The sequence below is a fragment of the Salmo salar genome, chromosome 25 (assembly GCF_965601325.2).
Source record: "Salmo salar chromosome 25, fSalSal1, whole genome shotgun sequence".
In the NCBI taxonomy this organism is placed as follows: domain Eukaryota; kingdom Metazoa; phylum Chordata; class Actinopteri; order Salmoniformes; family Salmonidae; genus Salmo; species Salmo salar.
The window spans coordinates 13,797,153-13,820,820 of NC_138315.1; the positions used below are offsets into that span (position 1 = coordinate 13,797,153).

At 42.9% G+C, this 23,668-nt stretch overlaps 1 protein-coding gene across 8 annotated transcripts in view; it reads right to left on the bottom strand.

The window, feature by feature from the left end:
• Positions 1–23,668, bottom strand: part of LOC106586179 (bromodomain adjacent to zinc finger domain protein 2B) — a 105,532-nt gene that overhangs the window by 43,044 nt on the left and 38,820 nt on the right. For 7 of the 8 annotated variants that reach the window (XM_082968902.1, XM_082968901.1, XM_082968900.1 and 4 more), the window contains 2 exons: positions 6,132–6,311; positions 207–413 (listed from right to left, as the gene is read on the bottom strand). In XM_082968902.1, the coding sequence (XP_082825028.1) occupies positions 207–413; positions 6,132–6,309 (385 nt within the window). In that variant the 5' untranslated portion in view covers positions 6,310–6,311. The remainder of the gene's footprint in view (positions 1–206; positions 414–6,131; positions 6,312–23,668) is intronic. The other variant, XM_082968899.1, reaches the window with a different exon arrangement.

Here is a 23,668-nt window from a genome sequence, read left to right on the forward strand (position 1 = left end):
AGTGCACTACTTTCGACCAAAGCCCTATGGACCCTGAGCAAAAGTAGTACATTATGGTCTGCTCAAAAGTAGCACACTATATAGGGAATAGGGTGCCCATCTGTTATTCACTGAGATACATTTATAGTTTGTACTATTCATTACTAGACATAAACTAATGATAGTGCATATATTTTTTGAATGGATTCTAGTCAGGGCTCTCCTACCTGGAAAAGCTGCCATACCTGGAAAGGCACCTAGCTGGGAGTGAGCAGCCAAGGAAGCAGACATCCCCAGGGAGCCCAGGCCTCCAAACTCTGAGCGCCCTGAGCTGGTAGTGTACAGACCAAATGCTGGGTGGTTGACGATGGGAAAGGCACTTGAAACCGTAGACATGTTGAAATGTTGCTCGCCCGCCGCCCGGAACAAGTGTCCTGGAAAAGGGAGGAGGAAACGACATAATGAAGCAGCTGTATGAATTTAGTTACATAAACTACGTAGCTAGAATACCACAGCTAAATCATTCATCCGTATGACTGTTAATGTTTAATATCGCAATAAAGTGTCCTTAAGGATCTGTTACAACATCCTCTGGATGGGAAGAGATCATGTTTTATGCATTATCAATAAAGATGCTGGTTAGTGTGTGTAAAGGAAAAAGACTCCCACGGATTCTGCTTGATCTGTTCAAACATGCTTCTGCAAATATGAGACATGGCTGTGGGAGGCTGTTGGGATTGTATTCAGAGGGAGATCATCATGCATGTTTAAAGCGCCTGGTGCTGTTGCTCGTGTTTGAATACAATTATAAAATTGCAATATCAACAAAATGGCCTCATTAACATTTTGCATAATCATTTTCCTAAATAAATGTAAACTGAATTTGGTTAGGTGGGGGGGAAACAAATACAAGATCTTTACAAGGACGTTCATTTCATGTTTTTTTTACAGTATGTTGGAATTTGTGCAGGACATTTGAACAGCTGATAATGCAATCCCAAGATTCCTCCTCTTGCACCAGATAGATGCAACTAACAGATCACTCCTGACGAAATAGAGATATTGTAGGCAATGTTCCCTCTCATTTTTTGGGGCACTGAGCAAATTTTAGGTCTTGTGAGCGGAAACTTGAACATTATGTGAATTTTGTGCAACTTCAGGGACACGTTTACAGTAAACACTGGAGGCTGTACCCTTAGTTTTAGACAGTAGCCAAGCGGCTATTTGATAATAATGTAGGCCTACCAACAAAACCAGTGGAGCAAATCTCATTACATTTTCAGAAGGAAATAGCTTTTGATTTCTATGATATAGCCTACATGTGGTGTTCAATACAGGCCTACACTGCATGACACTTTTAAAAACGTTTTTACATTATGAAGGGGTTGACATTAATGAATGATTTGTTACTTGGTCTGTAACACCATGGGCTAGTTGACTGTAAATGGCATTGTATTGTATGATGCAAGAAAGCACTTTACAAAATAAAATTCATTATTATTATTATTACCATACAGAGAATTAGACAATGTAGGCTACCCCTCTGCCTACTGGCTTATTTGTCAAAAGACTCCAGCCACCCTAGTTAGACTGTTCTCTCTGCTACCGCACGGCAAGTGGTACCGGAGCGCTAAGTCTAGGTCAAAGAGGCTTCTAAACAGCTTCTACCCCCAAGCCATAATACTCCTGAACATCTAATCAAATGGCTACCTGGACTATTTGCATTGCCCTCCACCTTTTTTTACACTGCTGCTACTTTCTGTAGTAATGCGTAGTAATTTTACCTCTACCTACATATTACCTCAATTACCTTTTGACTAACCGGTGCCCCTGCACCGGTACCCCCTGTATAAAGCCTTGCTGTTATTTTACTGCTGCTCTTATTTGTTAAGAACAAATTCTTATTTTGTGCGCCGCCCTATGGGACTCCCAATCACGGCCGGATGTGATACAGCCTGGATTCGAAAAAGGGAGGGCCATGTCCGAATACCATACTAGCGTACTAAATTGTATGCGAACAAATTGTTTTATAGTATGAATGATTTTGTTGTTATTTTTATGAATTAATGAATTGTTATTTTCGTGTCAAATCGACAATTGGCAACCCGTCCCTTATGGGATTAATTGACACATAAACAAACTTTACAATAATTCACTATGGTAATTCCATGATAATTCTTCTGGTGTTCTCTGCATTGCGCATCGCATAAAGGGTGAAAAAAAATATTCAAACTAAAAATCAATACATAATAGTAAATAATAAGGTTTCCAAACAGTAATTATATCCTTAGTATGTGAAATTACAAAAATAGTACTCTGAATGCATCATTTGATGCGCACTGGTGTCGAATTTCCCATTCGTTCATTCTGGTACATCAAGTCAATTTGATTATCAGCTGTTGTCAAACACGTGAGTTTGTGAATTCTTGTAGCTCAAATGCCGAAATGAGCATGCAGTTTAAGTATGTAGTACACTAGTATGGGTATTTAGAGACAACCATTGTTTCTCTCTGCTCACTACTTCCCAGGACTCCAGGGAAATCAGTGGCAATTGTTACTGAGTGGATAATCTCGGTTAACCCAGAACTAAAACCTTGTGTAATTTCGTCAGCGGCTCAATTTGGTTTTGGGGGGGGGGGGTAGAAATTGCGATTTCTGTTTGGTGAAGGCATCAACCCTCGCCAAAGAAATCTTATAGCTTGGGGGTAGAAGCTGTTCAGGGTCCTGTTGGTTCCAGACTTGTGGTGCATCCGTACTGCTTGCCGTGCGGTAGCAGAGAGAAGTCTGTGACTTCGGTGGCTGCAGTCCTTCCTCTGACGTCCCAGGTAGAGGTCCTGGATGGAAGGAAGCTCGGCCCCAGTGATTTACTGGGCCGAACACACTACCCTCTGTAGCTCCTTGCGGTCAGACGCCAAACAGTTCCCATACCAAGCAGTGATGCAGCCAGTCAAGATGCTTTCAATGGTGCAGCTGTAGATCTTTGAGGATCTGAGTGCCCAAATATTTTCAGCCTCGAGGGGAAAGAGGCATTATCGTGCCCTCTTCACGACTGCGTTGATGTGTGTGGACCATGATAGTTCCTTAGTGATGTGGACACCGAGGAACTTGAATCCCTCGACTAGTTCCACAGCAGCCCGGTTGATGAGGATAGGGATGTGCTCGGCACTCCGTTTCCTGTAATCCACGATCAGCTCCTTTGTCTTGCTGATGTTGAGGGAGAGGTTGTTGTCCTGGTAACACACTGCCAGGTCTCTGACCCATCTGTAGGATGTCTCATCACGTCAGTGATCAGGCCTACCACCGTTGTGTCTGCAAACTTAATGATGGTGTTGGAGTCGTGCGTGGCCACTCAGTCATGGGTGAACAGGGAGTACAGGAGGGACTGAGCACGCACCCGAGGGGCCCCCATGTTGAGGGTCAGCGTGGCGGATGTGTTGTTGCCTACCCTCAACACCTGGGGGCAGCCCATCAGGAAGTCCAGGATCCTGTTGTAGAGGGAGGTGTATAATCCCGGGGTCCTTAGCTTAGTGATGAGCTTGGAGGGCACTATGGTGTTGAATGCTGAACTGTAGTCAATGAACACCATTCTCACATAGGTGTTCCTTTTGTCCTGGTGGGAAAGAGCAGTGTGGAGTACAATAGAGATTGCGTCATCTGTGGATCTGTTGGGGAGGTATATGAATTGGAGTGGGCCCAGGGTATCTAGGATGATGGTGTGACCAGCCTTTCAAAGCATTTCATGGCTACAGATGTGAGTGCTATGGGACGACAGTCATTTAGACAGGTTACATTGGCATTCTTGGGCACAGGTCTATGGTGGTCTGCTTGAAACATGTACTGTAGGTATTACAGACTGGGTCAAAATGTGAAAACACTTGCCAGCTCATGCTCTGAGTAAGCATTCTGGTAATCCATCTGGCCCTGCGGCCTTGTGAATGTTAACCTGTTTAAAAGGTCTTACTCACATTGGCTACAGAGAGAGCAATCTCACAGTAGTCTGGAACAGCTGGTGCACTCACGCATAGTTCAGTGTTGCTATCCTCATCTGTGGAAGCGAAGCAGTTTAAGCAACACCTTCACCCAATCCTGATAAGTCCAACTAACCAGTGACAGAAACCCAAGTCCCGGAACTAATACTGCTCGTTATCTCATGCATCCTATAGCATGCCGACAGATCTACAGTACTAGTTATATTTAGGTAGTCTGTCCACAAGAGATTGAGTGGACTGTCCTAGGTAAATAGAACAATTCAATTATTTTAATATTCACAACAGTCTATGTCCGTGTTGGCAAGACGAGCCCTGCATGTTGTCCTCTCTCACAGTCAGCTAGACTAGAGTACTGAAGGACCATATTTAATGGAAACTCAATTAGCAGCACAGACGTGCACAGAAGCTTGCACCTGCTGTTCTAACAGGCAGTACCATGTGCCAGCCAGGTGATTGGCATAATTCAAAAAGATGACTGAACACATTTCCTCATAACATTACTAAATCCCCCAAATAAATGAAACTGTCAACTTACGTTCTATAATCTAATTTCAAGTCAATTTATGCTTATAAGGAACATTTATGGTCTGGGTTTGTGACTGGTCTATAAACCTACCCTGTGCTCTAGCTCTTCCAAGCAGCTTGCTTACAATTTACAGCATGTGATTTCAGCTTTCCCATTTTCAAAAAATGTATAAAAAAATACAAAAAAACACTTTTTATACAAGAATGAAAATAAGTGTGTTATGCTGTAAATGGTAACTATAAAAGCATAATGTCAGGTCTAGATTATCTGCATGTAATTCCTATAATTCCCTGACATCTTGGTATTGTTGGAGAGAAATTGATGTAGGCCTAAATGATGTGGAGATTAGTTAGTTAGGCCTACACAAGTTTGCCATGAAAATAAAATATGGAGGGTCATGCTTGTCAGTTCAAATCAACCAACATATACTTTTTAATTGAATCTGTGACAGAAAAAGAACTATCAATTACTTATCTTATCATCCATTTGACTTCCATATAAAGGAGCACTTTTCATTTCAGATTTCAATCAAGTTCTTTCGGTTGAACATTGTATGAGCTTAAAGACAATTTTACAATCCATAATCGATTCAAAGCACTGTGAAATTAAAGTTATTTCCCCCATTTCAACCTAAAAAGGTTAGTAATATCCAAAGCCGATTGAGAATCAGTATCTGAAAATTGCATTATAAAATGCTTTCACAAATATGAAAAGTACTGCGTGAGACAAGTATAATTTCATGAATTAATACCACAAGTAAAGCATGCAAGTGTAATTAAATCACTGAGATAGAGCGTAACCAACACAGGAGATGTAATATCTTTACTTTGCTTTCCACCAGCAGGGACGAGAAATCTCTTAAAATAACCAAATTTGTTTTATTCTCATAACCGCAATGTAACTTCAGAGGTGCTGTGCTTTCTGCATTTAATTCCAGCTCTCCGTCCAAAATAGCTTATCTGGAGAAATCTCTGAGCACGTTTGGTTGGTGTGTAGGGGGATAAAAATGTATAATGTCCGAGCAAAATGCCTAATGGCTTCTTTATTGTAACAGCATTAATTAATATTTTTGGTATTTCTTATCATGAAAGAATAGGGAGAAAAAACACAAATCACAGTTGATAAATGTGCATGTTATTTACTGGTCAGGGTAATCTGACAGCTTATGCATCACCGCTGCTCGCCACATAATGGCGTCGGACACAATTAGTATTCAGAGAAAACAGAGGATGTTCGAGGCAGCGGAGGCCACAGCACTCTCTATTTGGCTGACAGACCTGTCAAATCACAACAGGCTAAACTGGTGCTAAAGGTTGTCAAAAAACATCAGAGCGGGTGTGCGACGTCTTACACAGAGGATTTTTCATTGCTGGTGTCGATTAATGCAAAAGCTTTTTCATTTCTCCACAAACTGTCAGGAAATAAAGTGTGAGAAGACGGTGCTTTCTTTATCTTACTGAACCCTCATAATTAACACTCAGGAATGCTCTTTTCTTGTTTCATTTGCAGTTGGAGAATAATGAAATATGATGAGTTAGAGGTGAATTTAGCTCATGTGTTCGCATATAACGTGATTCATCTGTGCATCAGTGTGTGTGTGTGTGTGTGTGTGTGTGTGTGTGTGTGTGTTTACGTACCACAGGTGGTGAGAGGGGAGCCCAGGGCGGCGTGGCTGGGGGTGACGCTGCACTTGGAGGAGGGTGTCTTGGCCGAGGCAGGGGCCGGTGAGGAGCCGACGGAGGAGACAGCGGACGTGGTGATATGCAGGGAGGACGGGGCTGGCGATGGGGAGGCCAGCCGCTCTCCTGACTCCATATCTGTCAAACACAATCCAATCAACACACTTACAAAAGGCAGGGGAAGAAAAAGAGGTGGAAAAAACCCAAACACTCCCACCCCCCCCAACTGAGCCTCACCCCCTCTCACATGTTAATTACCCCCTCAACAATATCTCCGGTTAGCTAAGGCTACTGGCCAGAGAATCTCCTAAACAAACCCACAGAGAGCTTTCACACACACACACACACACACACACACACACACACACACACACACACACACACACACAGAGAGAGAGACAAACACAAGACCCTCTTGGGTATACCGGAGTGTTTTATATAAAATGTAAAACTGGTGCCACTCAAGACTTCCATCGCTAATGAGAATATTAACGCTTTAACATGGACAGTTTTCACAGGAATCATTTAAATAATTCCCAGCTTACAACGCAGCAGTGTTCCTCTTAAATGTACAGTTAAAACACTAATAGTGACTCAGTGGGTAGATTTGCAGAGCTATCACTAAGCCATCTCTCTGTTGACACAGACCACAGTAGCTCTGCCCATCATCCAAATGAAGACATAGACAGGGCGATTCTTTAGTAGTCTTTCATGATTTCATCACCCCTATATCTCCCAGCTTTTCCATGATTTATGCCACTTCCCTTTGTGGTGTTTCACAAAAGACCACATCCGAAAAGCCCCTTTAACAAGTGTTTAACAGCCCTGGCATCTTTGTTATTGTATCATTAGACAAACTATTTCTAAATCTCCCCGGTGACTGTCCTCTGCAGCGGAGGCAGCTAGGCCTGCTGGTGATTACATCTGGGAGACAAAGCTATCCGCTGAATATTAAGTAACGTCATTCCTCGCCACCCCACCGACAACACTTACGAGACGACGCGAATGACATGAAAGCTGCCGCCGTGCGCCACTGGAAAGGCCATGATGCATTGTGTCTAGGTGTCCATAGTTGAATCAAAACCCTTCTAATTTATACTTAATAATTACAACAGTACTCTTTAAAAAGCTATCAAAAGAAACAATCTAGCCTATTGTTTACGGGAGGATCATTTATTCTCAATTGCATGAAGATCGAACGAACCAACAAATATAGTTTAGATTTAATATAAGGTAGGCTAAATAACCCAAATCAAATATGAAATGATCCTACATTAGATACTAGATTATATTTAAATGGAAGTCAAGTCTGACTCACACACACACACACACACACACACACACTTTAATCTTTCCTTGATGTCTGCCCACTTCTCTATTCTATTGTGAAATGTTGCAGAAATAATTTCCTCTTGGGCAATTCATTTCTGCTGCACAAGACAACAGACGTGTCTCTCTGGGGCCTCTCTCTGTCTAGAACAGAAAAACTGTCTACAGAAATAATCAGAAAAATGTTCCCTTAAAACAATCCCTCAAACCCCATTACTTACTAAACGTACATTTGAGGAAATTGAAAACGAAACATGAATGAGACGATGGCAAAGACGATAATTACAAAAATTAAAAATCAAGCATTTTCTAGACATGAGAGGCCAATCCTGCCTTAATGATCAGAACTTAGCACTGGGTTTAGCTTGATTTTTATAGGTTATTAATGTGCATGGCACAGTGGCGCTGGTATTCCAGGTGCTATAGAACCTCCATGTGAGCAGGGAAATTAATCTGACTTTGGAGTGTGCATATGCAACTCATCTTGAGCCCCTGACGGCATGCCAAACGCAGCAGCACACACAATGCACACATTACTAACAGCAGGCTGCAGATCCCATAGAAGCCATGCTAATGTACAGGAGAGGATTTATAGGAGAAATGGATCTGCCTAAAATCAGTCACGTTCTGCAGATATCACCCTTCCCACAATGCAGCTTTCTGCCTGGAGTGCATGTCATGCCGCAAACAACAAGATATGCTCCTTCCTTCAGACAATTTGATGTGCTTATAAAAACAGACCCATCTTTTTCTTAATGAAAACAAGGTGCAAATCCCACACACCTCCAAATGCCACTGATCACTGAAATGCCATGAGCTCATTAGGCCTGTTGGTTACGGTGGAAAATGCCATGTCTGTGCTCCCTGCAATTGTGTGTGTGTGTGTGTGTGTGTGTGTATGTGTATATATTGGTCAGTGTGTATCCACGTATGTGTAAGCCTTGCCCTCCTGGTGTAGCCAGGTTGGTCAGTGTGTGTCGGTTCGGTGTGTGTGTGTGTGTGTGTGTGTGTATGTATGTGTGTATATGTTGGTCAGTGTGTATCCGCGTATGTGTGTGTGTAAGCCTTGCCCTCCTGGTGTAGCCAGGTTGGTCAGTGTGTGTCGGTTCGGTGTGTGTGTGTCGGTGTGTCATCGGTCCAACCCAGCATAACAGATGGCTGATGCTAAACAGTGATAATCCCACAACAGAGTCATCAGCATGGACTAGCAGTATTCAGACTGCCGACGGACACAACATCTTCTCCAGCTAATGGAAGGAGCAGGGCTGCTAAAGATCTCCAGGAAGGGTATAATACAGAATGCCTTGACCCCATTCAAAGTCAGCTAGAGAGCTGCTGCATGCTACCGCACTACACTACTAGCCTCTCACCATGCACTCTGTGTGTGTCTCAAGTGGCACCCTATTCCCTATGTAGGGCACTACTTTTGACCAGGGCCCTGGTCAAGAGTAGTGCACTATATAGAGAATAGGGTGCCATTTGGGATGAACATGCCTGTTCCACTAATTACAGCCCTGCTGTATGTCACACCTCTGTCACTTTACACTAGGGATTCATATTTTCCCGAAAATAAACCAAATTTCAACAAAGGGAATAATTCATGTTTATTCAGAGAGTGCCGGGAAATAAATCCATTTAAAGCTTTAAAACCCAAGATATGGTTACTCAGGGTTCTTCCAAAATGAGATAGTCGCTGTTCCACATTGTAAAGCTTTCACAGAAAGTGAAACTGATATTTAGTAAAGATAGAGTAAACTTTGATCGCCAATGACATGGTTGTGAATTGCGAAACAGGCCGTTTATAAATTCAAAGCGTTATGTACCTCAATTAATTCAGTGCATTTCAGCAGAATACCTAGGCTATCTGGACACAGAACGCTCTCAGGACGCACCCCGAATAGGCCATAGCGTTTTCGAAATCATACAAACTAACGGTAGTCAAACAAAAAACAAATTATCAAAGTTGCTAAGCTCGCTAGATAACCTCCAACGAATGACAGAATATCTCCTATTTGGCAAAATCGAGTTGATTATACAGATAGCAGATCAGCTCATGAATAACGGGGAGATGAAGAGAGGAAATTGTTTAAATATCAAGATCTCTTAACGGGGACCAACTCGGTTAAAATAAATATCCATATCTACTCTCATACCGTTTGTTGATCACACATTCTCTACTGACACTCATATGGGCAGCAGTACGACACAGCGCAAAGAATGTTAAGAACTGTATTTTGACCTGCATAGGCAGGTGCTTTGATAATCCAAGCTATGGATTACAGAATAAAGTTAGGATTTTTCTTGCAAGACAAGAGTCTGGATTTTGGGTTTCAGTGGGATTGGTACGATAGGAAAATAGCCTATGCACTATATATGGCTATATAAAGGCTACCATGTGAGTGAGTCAATAGGTAAATCAGAAAATAATGTAGCCTAAATGTTCCTGATCAGTGATTGATGAGCAAACGCACAAATGGGCTATCACTTCCACTTGTCCAGCCAGAGATGAATTAACCATACAGACAGATTCTGTGAAACAAAAAAAATCGCTGATTTTTGGTCGGGAGTAGGACAAAGTGAAGAGCAAAATCCAGTTGTATAAAAACGATCATTAGCACACACCTTCATTTAGCTAACAATTTCCCCTGCCTAATTGTTACCAAATATCAAAACGGAGATTCAGTGAAAACAAAGATCCGACATTGATTGTCTCAAAGCAGCGCGATGAGGGTGCTGAAATTATCATCTAGGTGACCCCACACATGACTATTGCTTTAAATTTAACAAAAATATAAAAGGCAACATGTAAAGTGTTGGTCCCATGTTTCATGAGTTTAAATAAAAAACTTTCCATAAGCACAAGTCTATTTCTCTCCAATTTTGTGCACAAATTTGATAACATTCCAGTTAGTGAGCATTTCTCCTTTGCCAAGATAATCCATCCAACTGACAGGTGTGGCATATCAAGATGATTAAACAGCATGATCATTACACAGGTGCGCCTTGTGCTGGGGACAATAAAAGGCCACTAAAATAAGCAGTTGTCACACAACATAATGTCACAGAGGTTTCACGTTGAGGGAGTGTGCAATTGGCATGATGACTGCAGGAAATGTCCACCAAAGCTGTTGCCATATAATTGAACGTTCATTTCTCTACCATAAGCGGCCTCCAACGTCGCTTTAAAGAATATGGCAGTACGACCAACCGGCCACAAGAAACCACACCAGCCCAGGACCTCCACATCTGGCTTCTTCACCTGCGGGATCATCGGAGATCAGCCACACGGACAGCTGATGAAACTGGGTTGTATTTCTGTCTGTAATAAAGGCCTTTTTGGGGGGGAAAACTAATTCTGATTGGCTAGGCCTGGCCCCCCATTGGAGCCAGGCTTCGCCGTGCCCAGTTATGTAAAATCCATAGATTAGGGCCAAATTCATTTATTTCAATTGACTGATTTCCTTATATGAACTGTAACTCAGTAAACTGGTTAAAATTGTTGCATGTTGCGTTTATATTTTTGTTCAGTGTAGTATAACAGTTGCATATTACTTTGGGAGTTTCAGTATAAGCAAGAATTTGATAGATGCCTTCATTAGCCGACTTCATTCCAAAATGTTCATAATCAGTTGATCATAACTAAAGGTGAGTGTTCCTCTCTCTGTACTTTTTCTAGGCCCAATGGCTGTTTCCTCATCTCTTCTCTCCGCTGCCACCCACTGTGTTGTTCTCAACCCCAGTTTAAATCTAATTTTGCCTACTGTTTTGTAGAAATCTGACTGTGTGTGTTCAGGCTCATTTAATTTCTGTGATGTCGTACCAGGCCTGGGCTCTGGCTTTCAGCTCACCGGGCTTGGATCGGACCGGGATAGAATTTTCAGTTCTGATGAGAACAACTCTAATTCAGGTCTCATGTGCAGTCTGGCAGTGTCAATTATGCATGTGCTTGGAATTTATGACGACTGTGTGAAGTAAATAAAAAGGCTTCCATGCGACAACCTGTTTGGATAACGTGCCATACATTTGCTTGCCAATCTGCTGCTGCATATGTTGTGTAATTCGTGGAATTTCAATAGTGTGACATCGGTGGGGAAAATGTTGTAATTTCCCGGGTCTCGTAATTAAATTTTTTCAGGAAACGTGAAGAGTGGTCCCGGGATCCCAGCTACCAGTGTTTATACCTACTTTACACATAAATAAATAAGAGAAATAAATAAGACACATAAGTAATGGAGGAATAAGCCTAACACTCTAGTTTATGTGATAACCGTGGCCCGTGGATGCATTGCATTCATTCTCTATGACCTTAAATGGTGTAATGATTAGCTGTAGCCCCCGACATTGACTCGGGACAAAAACAATCTCTTGAAGCGTGAGCAGCGTCTTGCCCTGGCGCTCTGCATGGTTGCCTGGTGACACTGGCAGATTCTTTTTACCGACACAAAAATCACCAGTGTCCACCGCGTCCACTGAACACAATTAACGAGGCTTCTGCTACACTGGACAAATCGCTCGGCCACTGTTGAGCCGGCGTGATTTGCGGCACGGAGGGAATCGATGGATGGAAGGGGATGTTAAAAAGGCGGAAGGGGATAATCCGACCTGATCAGCACATTACAGAGCCAGAGAGAGAGAGAAAAAAATATATAAACTTCACCCCCACCTCACTCCCAATCCCCTTCCGAGTTCACCCAGCAGAAGTGAATTATTTGAGGGTCTTTTTTTGTATACACTTCTGTGCGTCTGCCTGCCTGCGAGGATAATAGCTCCCTGTAGCGGCTGGTTGATACAGCGGAGGAGGAGGATGGTCGGGAAATTGGAAAGTGTCTCAGGTCAGCATGGCTGGATGCATCTTTAGTTCACTGGTAACATCCACAGTTCAGCTGAAATGCCAGGACGGCTCCACTGAGCATCAAACGGCACGGCAGAGAGACCGACAGACCTACAATTCTGCCTGCGTTTGTCTGTCGGTCTGTCCTTTCCGGCCTTGCCGTCCACTACCTACCTCCCTTCCTAGACAGTGATGAAGGGCTCCGTGTGCCACGGCTTTCTAATGCAGGAAACGTTCGATTGGGACACATCTGACAGAGTGCTGGAGAGACACAGTGTGCTATGATGAAAGGAATGAGGCGACTTTAAAAAGAGCACTCCCCCCCCCCCCCTCACACTCCCCAAACTCTAATAACTAACGCCTCCAATCATGATCAAACAGGCCTCTTAGTATTTTGGTGAGGGAGGTCATAGACTGACAGAGTTGCCATGAGAGGATGTGACCTGGGAAAGCAGAAAGAAGAAAAGAAAATCAAAATAATAAAAACGCACCGCACGTGTTGTACAGGGAACGTCTCAATGTTTTAGCACAAGGGAGTCAAATCTGGTTGAACCATTCATCTCCGGCTGTGTGTTTGTAATAAGCCCCTAGTTTGTACCACGTGCTGCCAGACAAATGAAACCATGTGCTCCTTGGGTCTTGTTCAAAAGATAAAAGCTATTTTTTGTTGATGTATTTTATTAGGAACCCCATTAGCTACAGCCAAAGCTGCAGGTACTCTTCCTGGTCCACATGCTGTTTGTAATTGACAGGGAAGTTACATTACAGTACTATTTATAAGAAAAGTCAAAATGTTAATTCCCTAAAACGTATGAAAGTGTTAGCCAAATGCAGTAAGCTAGTTTATACATAGCCTATACACTATATTGACACACGTTTTTTAACTGTAGGACTTCAAGCCCTACTCAGAAGGGAAATGAACTACAACCCCGCAAGACAAAACTCCCATTTGTTTCACGTTGGTTCAAAATGGACAGCATCTCTCAGCCTTTCAGACCACTTTGGCATTGCCACAGTGGGTGACACATTACACTGCTCTATCCCCGAGCCCTGCTGCAACAAAACACCTCCTCCTCAGAACTGGCTGGCTGTCTGTCACAGCTAGGCCACATAACATTTAGTCCTTTACAGCCCAAGCTGTAATCACATTTTTGACCTAGTATGCAAGGGCACGTATCATCTCAATCCACACAGCAGATCCATCTGTGTTCATAACAGCGGGAAAATAATCTTTTTTTTTTTTTTCCTTCCTTTCTTAAGAACGACCCACAAAATACAAAAGGCAGAGCGTTTGGTCTTCATCATTCCTCTGGGAGCATACATCTTTTAGGAGAGGAGACCTTCACGCCAAAAAGTAATTCTGTTCACATCGACTGCCGAAAACGCATATCAAATGCTTACCGTGAACAAAGATGGAGGGGGGAGGGGGTAGTTTGGGAGGCAAATGAACTCTGATGAATGATGTGGAAGTTCAGTGTGACAAATGTTGGAAGAAATGCATTTGTCCTTCGCGGCGGCGTTAGCGAGCTAGTGCGGGTTCTGAGCGCAGTGGAGCTAGTGGAGGCAGATCATTTCCATTTGGAGTGATCCAGGGGCGGAACGTAGGGAACGCGGGGGCCTGCAAACAGGAATCCCACATGTTCCATACAAACTGGTATCCATCACACAACACATTCCTGGGCCTGCAGCCTTTCCTGGCCACGTCAACACCAGACATTAGCCATAAAATATGGAACCCTGCACATTTTAATTATAGAGGGAGAAGAAGAGAGAGGAGAGAGAAGGAGAAGAAGAGAGAGAGGAGAGAGGAGAGAGAGACAGGCGGGGTACTTCATTAATCCGTCAATCCGTTGCTAGCCTTTGAGGGAGGCTGACACGAGACTAAGTAATAAGTATGTTGGTACCTACAAAACCACTTAGGAAGGGGCCCCATTTCAACAGCACCAATAGCCTTGGCGCTGGCACTAAAGTCAAACAAGACCATACTAATCCCAATACTACAGCGTTTCTTTCAAAACAATTAACTCTGATGCCAAACCAAATATTTGCAGTGTTGTAGTGGATTTAGACAACAGCGCAGCTTCTTAAGCATACTCAAAATATCCCCCTGAATCTAGCTTTAAGTAACCTTCAGGTTTTGCTTATACCAGGAGAATAATTCTCAATGTTACCTTCCAGAATGATAACTCTCATTACAGCAGTTCCATATGAACTGTTAACTGGATATATTTAGAGGTCCATTACACCAGAAACTGTTCATGGGAATGATTCCTCTTAATGTGCACTTCCCAAAAACATGGAGAGAAGGGTATGGCAACTGGCCAGCCAATGCTGGTTAGAGATAATCACAGTGTTATTACTGTACATAACATACATTCCCATCTCTCTCCTCTCGTTTACTCCTAAACCATTTGCTCAACTGTTTTCCTCCCGCAGGCTACATCACAATGATTATCTGTTGCTAATAAGGGAGAAGAGGAAATATGAGGGCCACGGAGCAATAGTGTTATTGCACAATTTCTGTTGAATCAAAAGTGGGAAATGGTACTATGGTGCTGATAGCTCCTGTGAAACGGAGTCATCACTAGCCGGCTACCACCCAGTTACTCAACCCTGCACCTTAGAGGCTGCTGCCCTATATACATAGAATCACTGGCCACTTTAATATGCTTTACTCATTTCATATGTATATACTGCATCATATTCTACTGTATTTTAGTCAATGCTCGTTGCTCGTCCTAATAATAGATTTCTTAATTCCATTCTTTTACTTTTAGATGTGTGTATTGTTGTGCCTTGTTAGATATTACTGCACAGTTGGAGCTAGGAACACAAGCATTCCGCTACACCCGCAATAACATCTGCTAAATATGTGTATGTGACCAAAAACATCGTATATTCCAGTACAGAATGTGTTTCAATACAATAACTGTATTTAATTCAATCTAGTTAGAATACTTTGTGTAGCCCATCTACATATTCACAGAGAGAAAAAGAGGCGCAGAGAGTCAGATATACACCGAGAGAGGAGGCAGAGGGAAGAAAAAGACATGAGGTGAGAGTGAGTGTGTGAGAGAGACAGAAAGAGAGAAAGGCAGAGAAAGAAGACCAGGTAAAACCACAGGAGAGAGAGAGGAAATAGGAGACACCAGACCTCCATCAGTGGTCTCTGATTGGATGGAGCCTTTTCCAGTCATGATATACATAATGCAGATGACACGCATGTGAGAGGCAAGACAAAAAGCTAACTGCTACTGCTTTCAGCCTGGAACAATGAGGACCACTAAAAGCATCTGCATGCTCAGCCTAATGCTCCATTGTCACCCAAGATGCTACTCAAATCTATACAGGGCCTGAGGAAAACGCTTCAGGCTACAGCAAGGCCTCACACATTTTGTTACGTAAACATACCAGTAAACATATTTCTTGGGCTGCTTTTCCTAAAAATGGGAGATACAAATTGTCAACAGTATTTAGATTTGCAATTCTCCCAAATGTGATTTTAAGGAACAAAAGACAGACCCTAGGCCTATTTCTTTGTAAAAAATAAATAATCTGATTGTAGTGTGGACTATGAAGTTTGAGTTGTCTATTACATTTTCAAAACCAATATTTATTACATCAGCCCAAAATATGAAACATTCAAGTCATAACGGCAATAAAAAAAATTTTAAAAACTGGCAATTACACAAAAAACACCTATTTACTTTGTGTGGCCTTCACAGTTTCCCTTGCTAAAATAATATTTATTGGTTCCAAACAAGTGTTAAGGTGGGAGATACAAACAGTGTCTCAGGAAAACCTCATTTGCATATAGCTTTAACATGCAACTTAAATTATCCACACAAAGCAAAAGGCGTTAACACATTTGGACCACAACTCACTCAAAAATAAATTCAGCATTTAAAAACTCTGTAATATTATGGGAGAGGAGGGTGTATTTGCATGTCAACAGGAGAGAAGAGTTTGAATCTAAATAGAACGCAATCACCTTACAGGAGAGGGGACGGATAGAAATTAAACATGAGCCTAGGCTGCCAGTGCAAAGGTCATCCTTCATTCTGCACTGCTGAATAAAACAACCCTGACCCATGGGCATTTCCCCACTCTGCTCGTTCTACTGTAATATACATCTTCATTGTCTCTGGTTTATCTGATGAGAGACAGCCAGACTTTTGATGAACTACTTTTTTAACTTAGCCTAGTTGATGAGAACTTGGACCTACAGTGCATTTGGAAAGTATTCAGACCCCGTCCTTTTCTCCACATTTTGTTACAGCCTTATTCTGAAATCGATTAAATAAAAACAATGTATCAATCTACACAAAATACCCCATAATAACAAAGCAAAAACCAGGTTGACATTTTTGCAAAGGTATTAAAAAATAAAAAACAGAATTACCTTATTTACATAAGTATTCAGACTTTGTGCGATGAGATTCGATATTAAGCTCAGGTACATCCTGATTCCATTGATCATCCTTGAGATGTTTCTACAACTTGATTGGAGTCCACCTGTGGTAAATTCAATTGATTGAACATGATTTGGAAAGGCACACACCTGTCTATATAAAGGTCCCACAGTTGACAGTGCATGTCAGAGCAAAAACCAAGCCATGAGGTTGAAGGAATTGTCCACAGAGCTCCGAGACAGGATTGTGTCGAGGCACAGATCTGGGGAAAGGTACCAAAAAATGTCTGCAGCACTGAAGGTCCCCAAGAACACAGTGGCCTCCATCATTCTTAAATGGATGAAGTTTGGAACCACCAAGACTCTTCCTTGAGCAGGCCGCCCGGCAAAACTGAGCAGTCGGGGGAGAAGGGCCTTGGTCAGGGAGGTGACCAAGAACCCGATGGTCACTCTGACAGAGTTCCTCTGTGGAGATGGGAAAACCTTCCAGATGGACAACCATCTCTGCAGCACTCCACCAATCAGGCCTTTGTGGTCGAGTGGCCAGACGGAAGCCACTCTTCAGTAAAAGTCACATTGACAGCCCGCTTGGAGTTTGCCAAAAGGCACCTCTCAGACCATGAGAAACAAGATTCTCTCGTCTGATGAAACCAAGAGTGAACCATTTTGCCTGAAAGCCAAGCGGCACATCCGGAGGAAAACTGGCACCACCCCTACGGTGAAGCATGGTGGAACTGGACTGGAAGACTAGTCAGGATCAAGGGAAAGATGAACGGAGCAAAGTAAAGAGATGAAAACCTGCTCCAGAGCATTCAAGACCTCAGACTGGGGTAAAGGTTCACCTTCAAACAGGACAACGGCCCTAAGCACACAGCCAAGACAACGCAGGAGTGGCTTCGGGACAAGTCTCAATGTCCTTGAGTGGCCCAGCCAGAGCCCGGACTTGAACCTGATCAAACATCTCTGGAGACCCGAAAATAGCTGTGCTGCGACGCTCCCCATTCAACCTGACAATGATTGAGAGGATCTGCAAAGAAAAATGGGAGAAACTCCCCAAATACAAGTGTGCCAAGCTTGTTGCGTCACACCCAAGAAGACTCGAGGCTGTAATCACTGCCAGAGGTGCTTCAACAAAGTACTGAGTAAAGGGTCTGAATACTTATGTAAATGTGATATTGCATATATTTGTTTTTTCTGGCTTTTTTTTACATTTGCAAACATTTCTAAAAACCAGTTTTTGCTTTGTCATTATGGGGTATTGTGGGTAGATTGAGGGAAAAAACAGAATAAGGCTGTTTGTGGAAAAAGTCAAGGGGTCTGAAGACTTTCCGAATGCACCGTATATAATCAACAAACCAAGACATCTTAACAAAATTATTTGCAATTAAGTGGTAGGCATGGTTTTTTGTTGCAATGTAACACTACAGATGACCCAAATGTTTCACCAGATGTTTAAATGTAAAGCATACGGTTGGCGTTTCCACTCACTACCAAATATGGTGAGGAGAGGAAGCTCAGTGGCCGGCATTTGGGAGAAGAAGGAGCGCGATGGATTTTGACCGACATTCTGCTAATTTTCTCATCGATTAAATATTTGACCTCCATACAGTTCTGTTTCCAAAACTAGAATTTGTAACAAACCGAGTGGATTGCGTTTTGTAGATTTGACCATTTAGTTTTAAAAAATTGCGTTATAGGAGTGCAGGGGCAAATTTTGTTATCGCACACTCGCACTTCACAGTGTTGGAGTACCCTAATGGAAATATGCAGATAAATGCTAGAACGTGCCAAAATGATCTCACTAGCTTGTGCTCGGCTCTGCCCACCTACTTGATTGTTCTGCCCACTATGATTCATTTGCTCCTACTGGAAACGACAGGCTGTGGTCTATCTTGGGTTAGTTATAAATATCTTAGGTAATGCTCTCTTGAACTAGGCCCTAGTTGTACTGGTATGTCAGCAGTTAGCAATAGCATAGGTCCTCAGGTTGTATGGTGATGTCTGACGCGCTTCTAATTTCACTGGCTAACAATAGTGTACTGCCGCCAGAGACAATGGGACCCAAAGTCCAAGAAGCTCAAGGCTTTAGGGGCAAGACGCCACAATGTCACTGACCTTCATGCTCCGGTACGACCAAACAAACATGTCTCCATGCTATTTATGTATAGAGGGAATGACAGGGGCATACACAGCTTTCATCCCATTTCTCTGACCCTGTCAGATGCTGAGGCTGAGCGAAAAAGGCGAACCAGGATCAAGGTAAACAACACCATGATGGCTTTCTCATTCCTGCAGAGGGGTCCCCTCAGAGGAAGCCCAGAGCATAAATCACATATCCGCAGCACTATACAAGGGGCCTGAGTCCCAAACCCCATTTCCTATATAGTACACTACTTTTGACCAGAACCCTATGGGATTCCCTGGTCAAAAGTAGTGCACTAAAAATGTAATAGTGTGCCATTTGTGACACAAACCAGGGATTGGGCTGCAGTGAAGCCCGATGAAGCAAATAAAAAATGATCCAGAGCACAGCGTCCCTGGCAGAGCATTTGTCAGACACACACCATCCATATACGTCCACTGGTAGAGGATGGGCATTAGAAATACTGCACACTCGACCCACTGAAGTGCCGCATACGGTTCACCTCGATGCTAACGTGTGTAAATCTGACTGGGCTCTGTCGGAACCTTACAAGGCGTATTACAACTATGAAAAACAGAGCGCAAAATTGTTGTTGCCCAATCTACACAACCTTAGATGGAGGAAAAAAATCCCGCGTCAGATAATGCATTTTTCACTGCACAGAGAAAACATGCAGGACATGCGCAACAGCATAACGTTTAGCCTTCCCCTCAGGTTTCTTTTGGAAAAGTATAAACCGGCTCCTGGTGTGGGGAAACACGGGATTAGCAATTCAAATTCTTGTCCCACATTGAGGCTGAAGAGGCCCTAGAAATTCCAGATAGGACAGCGCATTATTAAGATAACATGGGCAGCAGCAACACAGCCGGGACAAGGAGAGGCCAGCGCATTATTAAGATAACATGGGCAGCAGCAACACAGCCGGGACAAGGAGAGGCCAGCGCATTATTAAGATAACATGGGCAGCAGCAACACAGCCGGGACAAGGAGAGGCCAGCGCATTATTAAGATAACATGGGCAGCAGCAACACAGCCAGGACAAGGAGAGGCCAACGGTCTCCTGCCACATTCTTCTAGCCCAACAGGGAGTGTAACACTCAGGGAGACAGTGACTTACCCAAGCCCGCCTCTAACATAACATCCAACCATACAGGAGCAGCTAACTGGGGTAAACTGAGGCCTTGATTTTGTTTAACTTCCTGTGTCCTACGATGCCAAGGCTGCTACATTATCAAGGATAAATCCTGGTCGAAACTGCCAGGAATGACAAGCAGGGCTTGAAAAGGAAAAGGTGAACCAGATAGAGAGTTGTTGTTTCAGGGATGTCAGACATGAGGGCTGTGTGTAGAGTGTTGTGGGTGTAAGACATGGAGGCACTCAGTGAGCCTGCAGCAGAGCAGAGCCAGAGCAGAGCCAGCACAAAGGAAAGAAAGGAACCATGGCTGGTCACAGCACACGACAACAACAACCCCCCCCCACTCAACTGCAGCACACCAGCCATTCACCTTAAATCTGTCAATCAACCTCTGTCTATTCGGGCTTCACAGCACTATCTCCGCATGGGAAAGGATATAGCTTTCACACAACACACAAAAAATATATATATATTTCAAGAAGCTAACCAAGCCAAAATCTAGGCCTATAACCTCACTGAATCCTAAGGGAGAAATAAAAAAGTTGATAAAAAAATATACATCAAAAGATAACTGAAAATGAGAGGGGGGAAGAAAAAAAAAGAAGAAAGTTCCAATAGTGGAATTAAGATTGAGAAGCCACATGCTGCAACCAGTTCTCTTCTCAACACTGTCTTGTTGGTGAGCTGACAGACAGTTTCTCACACGGCCATCTTTAAGCCAGTCATGTGGGAAACACACAGTGACATCTCAAGGTACACAGCCGAGGAAAAACGGTCTCAGAAGGCGGCTGCATTGTCATTTCTGCTCTCCGTTTTAAAAGATATTAATCGCCTGTGATTAGCATAATCTAATCAATTTTGTGAATCGACTTCTAATTACCAGGAGCACATCTTCCTGAAATTAACCCTGGAAGCACAGACACTAGTTCCTTTTCACTAAAGCGAAACAGACATTTTTTTCAAGGCAACCATTTTAACCACCACAAACAAAGGATAGAGAAGCATAAAACAGAATGTGAACGAAAATTATTCAAAGTAAATAAAATGGCTTCACTGTATGCCCATCAAAATCTAACCGACTGTTAGTTAAGAGGAAAAGAAATCGCTTAGACCTTTCACTGATGGGAAGACAATGAATGCATGTTGCTTATAACAAAATTGTCTTTCAAGCTGCTTTTTCGCATTTTGGAAATTGGTCTAGTCTTCATCTTAACATGTTGCCTCGGCTAAATCCTAAATTAACTCCAGCAATATGGACACCTAGAACTAAGAATGTGCTCTACAACACACACACACACACACACACACAAACACACAGTATGCAAATGCTGAACAAGAGAACTCATTTCAACCAATATGCCTCATTGGTCTTTTAGTCTTGAGATGTTGTTGGGTATCATTTCGGTTTTGGAGTGTTGTAGAAATAGCGAGTAATTATCTTGAAGCATATAACCCAGCATAACCTTAAACTAAAGACAATTTCTTAATGTGAGAAATGTGCATTATAATCAAGGGGGTAACACTCCAGAGAGCTGTCTGCATTAGAAACAGGCCATAAAAATACATTGCACAGGAATATTTCATCCGTGCACGAATAGAAGGGCCTTAAAGAATACACAGGTCTGATTTGAAGAGCTTGATTAAAATGAAATCGTATTCAAAAAAAAACCCTGAAGGTCATTCATACTGTAGGCAATCCTTTCAGAGCCTTGAATAAAAGCAATGCGGGTCTGTGAAAGCACAGTCAGTACTCCTCCATTCCTATTAGAAATTCCCATTTCTATTCCTCTTTACAATTACAGCGTATGGAACTAAAATTCAGCACACAGATTTATTGCGTTAAAACGTGTACACAGCAACAAGACAGATAAATAAGCAGATTAACGCTTGCCAAAAGGTCTGAATGTTGTTTTGACTAACGGATCTTTCCGATTGGTCACCCTTCAGCCTTCATCTTGCATTGGATTCGTTCCATGTCATATCAACAAGCCATGACACCTGAAATTGTTTCTGTAGTTGAAAACACAACATTAACATTACTGCAACATATCTGATGAATTAAGCTAATTGATTGCACCCAAACTAGTGCTTTAAATTTATAGGATGCACATAATATTTATTAAATATTACCTAACATCTGATTTGGACCTTGTTTCTTACTCAATTGTAGGAAGAAGTGAGGAATTTCCCCCCCCAAAAAACTAAAGCCACCGACTCCCCACCACCACACGCCAATCCCAAACCAAAAAAATAAATAAAAAATGTATTAGTTCTCCATGTCAAATCAAATTTTATTCGTAACATGCTTCGTAAACAGGTGTAGACCACCAGTGAATGCTTACTTACGGGCCCTTCCCAACAAAGAGGAAGAAAATGTTGAAATAATAGAAAAGTAAAAAACACGCAATAATAAAAACACAATGAGTAATGATAACCTCGCTATATACAAAAGTATGAGACACCCCTTCAAATTAGTGCATTCGGCTATTTCAGCCACACCCGTTGCTGACAGGTGAATAAAATAGAGCACAACGCCATGCAATCTCCATAGCAAAACATTGGCAGTAAAACGGCCTTACTCAGTGACGTTCATCGTGGCACCAACATAGGATGCCACCTTTCCACCAAGTCAGTTCGTAAAATTTCTGCCCTGTTTGAATACCACTGCTATGGGCTGTCTCATCGTCGTCGATCAGGCCTATCACCGTCGCGTCGTCAGCAAACTTAATAATGGTGTTAGAGTCGTGCGCGACCACACAGTCGTGGGTGAACGGGGAGTACAGGAGGGGACAAAGCATGCACCCCTGAGGGGTCCCCATGTTGAGGGTCAGCGTGGCAGATGTGTTGTTGCCTACCATCACCACCTGGGGGTGGCCTGTCAGGAAGTCCAGCATCCAGTAGCAGAGTGAGGTGTATAATCCTAGGGTCCTTAGCTTAGTGATGAGCTTGGAGGGCACACAAATGGTGTTGAACGCTGAGCTGTAGTCAACGAACAGCATTCTCACATAGGTGTTCCTTTTGTCCTGGTGGGAAAGGGCAATGGAGTGCAATAGAGATTGTGTCATCTGTGGATCTGTTGGGGCGGTACGCGAACTGGAGTGGGCCCAGGGTGTCTGGAATAATGGTGTTGATGTGAGCCATGACCTACCTTTCAAAGCACTTCATGGCTACAGATGTGAGTTCTATGAGGCGATAGTAATTTAGACTGGTTACCTTGGCGTTCTTGGGCACAGAGACTGTTGGTCTGCTTGAAATGTAGGCATTACAGACTGGGGCAAGGAGAGGTTGAAAATGTCAGTGAAGACACTTGCCAGCTGGTCAGCGCATGCTCGGAGTACGCGGACTGGTAATCTGTTTGGCACTGCGGCCTTGTGAATGTTAACCTGTTTAAAGGTCTTACATCGGCTACGATGAGCTCGTCTGATAGGCTCACGTCACTGGGCAACTCGTGTCTGGATTTCCCTTGTTAATCTGTGATAGTTTGCAAGCCCTGCCACATCCGACGAGCGTCAGAACCGGTGTAGTAGGTTCGATCTTAGTCGTACTTTGCCTGTTTGATGGTTCATCGGAGGGCATTGTGGGATTTCTTATGTGTTCGGATTGGTGTCCTGCTCCTTGAAAGCAGATGTTGCCCGTAATACATGAT